The sequence below is a fragment of the Otolemur garnettii genome, unplaced genomic scaffold (genome assembly GCF_000181295.1).
Source record: "Otolemur garnettii isolate 467f Iridium unplaced genomic scaffold, OtoGar3 scaffold00063, whole genome shotgun sequence".
Taxonomy (NCBI): Eukaryota; Metazoa; Chordata; class Mammalia; order Primates; family Galagidae; genus Otolemur; species Otolemur garnettii.
The window spans coordinates 10,455,305-10,458,038 of NW_003852458.1; the positions used below are offsets into that span (position 1 = coordinate 10,455,305).

A 2,734-nucleotide genomic window follows, 5' to 3' on the forward strand; every position below is an offset into this window, starting at 1 on the left:
TTAGAGTTGTATCCATATTTGAAATGTGTTTTGATAATCTGTAAACATAGAAACACATTAGAATTTGAGAGGAGAGAGAGAGTTAGAATTCCACATGGGGAACTGTGGGAAAGAACCTCTTAACCATATATATATGAAATAGTCTAATTGTTAGACTATTTTTAGTGAAGGCTGTTGGCCTTCACTAAAGAGGGTTCTAACTGTTGGCCAGCAGCTCTTTTGATACGTTTTTTTTTTTTTGAGTCACATTCTTACTATGTGGTCCTCAGTAGAGTGCCGTGGCATCACAGCTCACTGCAACCTCAAACTCTTGGGCTTAAGCAATTCTCTTAGCCTCCCAAGTAGCTGGGCCTACAGGTGCTGGCCACAATGCCCGGCTTTTTGTTATTGTTCTTGTAGTTGTCGTTCTTTGAGAGGCCTGGGGCAAGAGCGTACCCTCCAGCCCCCATGTATGTGGCTGGTGCTCTAGCCGCTGAGTTATAGGCGCCAAGCCTTGATAAACATTTAAAAACAGTGGTGGTTCAATTAAAGAATAGTCTGTTCGCTCAATACATTTATTGAGGGCTGATCACTATCATCACTACCCTGCTAATTGTGTACCAGGCACCAATAGTTATTAACTGATGATTTTTCATAACTCGTTGATCATGAACTTTATTTAAAACATAAATGGTTCTTTCTCTTTTCTAGATTCTGATAGTTGGTGGTGGTGTTGCTGGGCTTGCTTCCGCAGGTGCAGCAAAGTCGATGGGCGCGATCGTTCGAGGATTTGACACGAGGTGAGTGTGTTACTACTAGCGACTGATGAAACATTCGTTTTAGGGGCATGTTGTGCTTTCCTTAGAGTTTACAAATTGAAGTAGCAAATTGGAACTGGTCATTTTAAATGACCATAAAACTGGTTATTTTTACATTTAAAAATGTTTCTACTCTTCAAAAGTTAATGCAAGGCAAAAATGTATTGTTTAGTGAAACAAAAATTGAGGACCCAGCATAAATAATTAAAAACAAACAAAACAAAACAAAATCGGAAACTAACAACTCACAGTTCTGTTTCTTTGTGTGGATTGGCAGTGGGGCAGAGTTTTCTCTCTCCTGAGTTTCTAGCATGTTGCTTTACCGAGTCCTATGTCTGGTCGGAATGCTTTTAGGCACTAGCTAGGGCATGAACAAAGATGATCGTGAGTAGTGGGAAAGAGTGAAATAGGAGTCATTTCAGAATATGGATTGAACAGGGGCATGCCCTGCCTTGAATGGATAGAAGCGAATAAAGCTGATTTGATAATTCTACCTGAGTAGCAACACATGAATTATTATTGCTGCATTATTTGTGCTAAGGCCTCTGGCTTTTATTATAAAGATGAAGTTGACTATCTTTCTCTGATAGTCTTAGCGCCCACAGGTGAAAGTACTTAGTTACATACACTGTATTTCTTTAGAGCAGACATACAAACACTTTTGTAGATTGTCCTTCAAGAGAAATTTGATTAAAATTCTTCATTTCAGGAGATACTAGATACTGGATTTTATTAAATATTTATTAAGTACTGTTATTATTTATGTGTTCCAGTATTTTTATTTTTTTGAGATTGAAGCATGTAGTTATTTATTACCAGTTGAGGGTAGTAGAGAACTATTACTATTGCCAATCTTAAATGTAGAATGATAAAAAAAATTCAAAGTTGAACAGAATGTGACTTTTCAAAGTAAAGAATGTGGCATAGAATATGATTAACTCGCTTTACCTGGGGTTTAGAGAAATAATGTACTGATAAAATGCTATCTTGTCCAAATGAGAAAATAAGCCATTTCCAAAGAAACCAAGACACAAAGGGTAGCAGAGTCCAACCGTCTATTAGTCCTGTCTTTTCAGTTTTAATGTTCACTGATGGGAAGTTTCTTCAAGACCTCCAAGAATATAGCAATCAGATTACTCAAATTTTCACTGTAGTAGATGATAGTATTAAAGTAGAACTATAAATATTTCCCTAGATGTGATTTGAAATTTAATGGAAGTGAACTACTGAGAATTTAGTATGTTAATGTCATTGTTTTAGATTGTGTACAGAGTAGACAGCTAGAATATGGCTGTTGCTTACATTAGAAAAATAAAAAAACCCTTTTTGTTTACAAAGAATTAATTTTATTATTCAGATAACTATAAATGAAGAAAGATGTGACTGAAGTGATATAATACTTTTTCTAAGAATTTTAGTTAATCTAGTCACTATTTTGAGACTGGGGTTGGTATCATAAACATGAGATCCAAATGTATTGGAAAACACACTTGATTATAAATTTCTCTTTGGGAGGTTGAGTGGTATATATTTTTAGTTAAACATCCTAAAAACTTGAAGATAACTCATTGCTCAATGATAGTAAAAGAATCTAATTTTTCAATTCTTTCTTATAATAACTAGGAATTCCCTTCTTAATAGTGATTATCTTACTTACTGCCTGTGTTACAAAGTTTAAAATATATAAAAGCTTTATTTTCTTTTGTGTCATAAAAATAACACATGATTATTTACCCAGTTCAGAAAAATATGAAAAAGCACAATGAAAATAAAATACCCTAAAGTCCTACTGCCTAGAGATAACCATTAACATTTTAATATATGTTCCCTTTTCTACACATTAATTAAAAATGCAAATTTACTAATAGTACTATTTAACTTTTTTTCATTTAACAGTAGCTGGTGAAGATCTTTCCTTATGAAAAACATTTTTTTTT

At 34.1% G+C, this 2,734-nt stretch overlaps 1 protein-coding gene across 4 annotated transcripts in view; it reads left to right on the forward strand.

Annotated features, from left to right (window-relative positions):
• NNT (nicotinamide nucleotide transhydrogenase) overlaps positions 1-2,734 on the forward strand; it is a 91,017-nt gene that overhangs the window by 18,851 nt on the left and 69,432 nt on the right. For all 4 annotated transcript variants that reach the window (XM_023515010.1, XM_023515011.1, XM_003792967.2 and 1 more), the window contains one exon: positions 691-779. In XM_023515010.1, the coding sequence (XP_023370778.1) occupies positions 691-779 (89 nt within the window). The remainder of the gene's footprint in view (positions 1-690; positions 780-2,734) is intronic.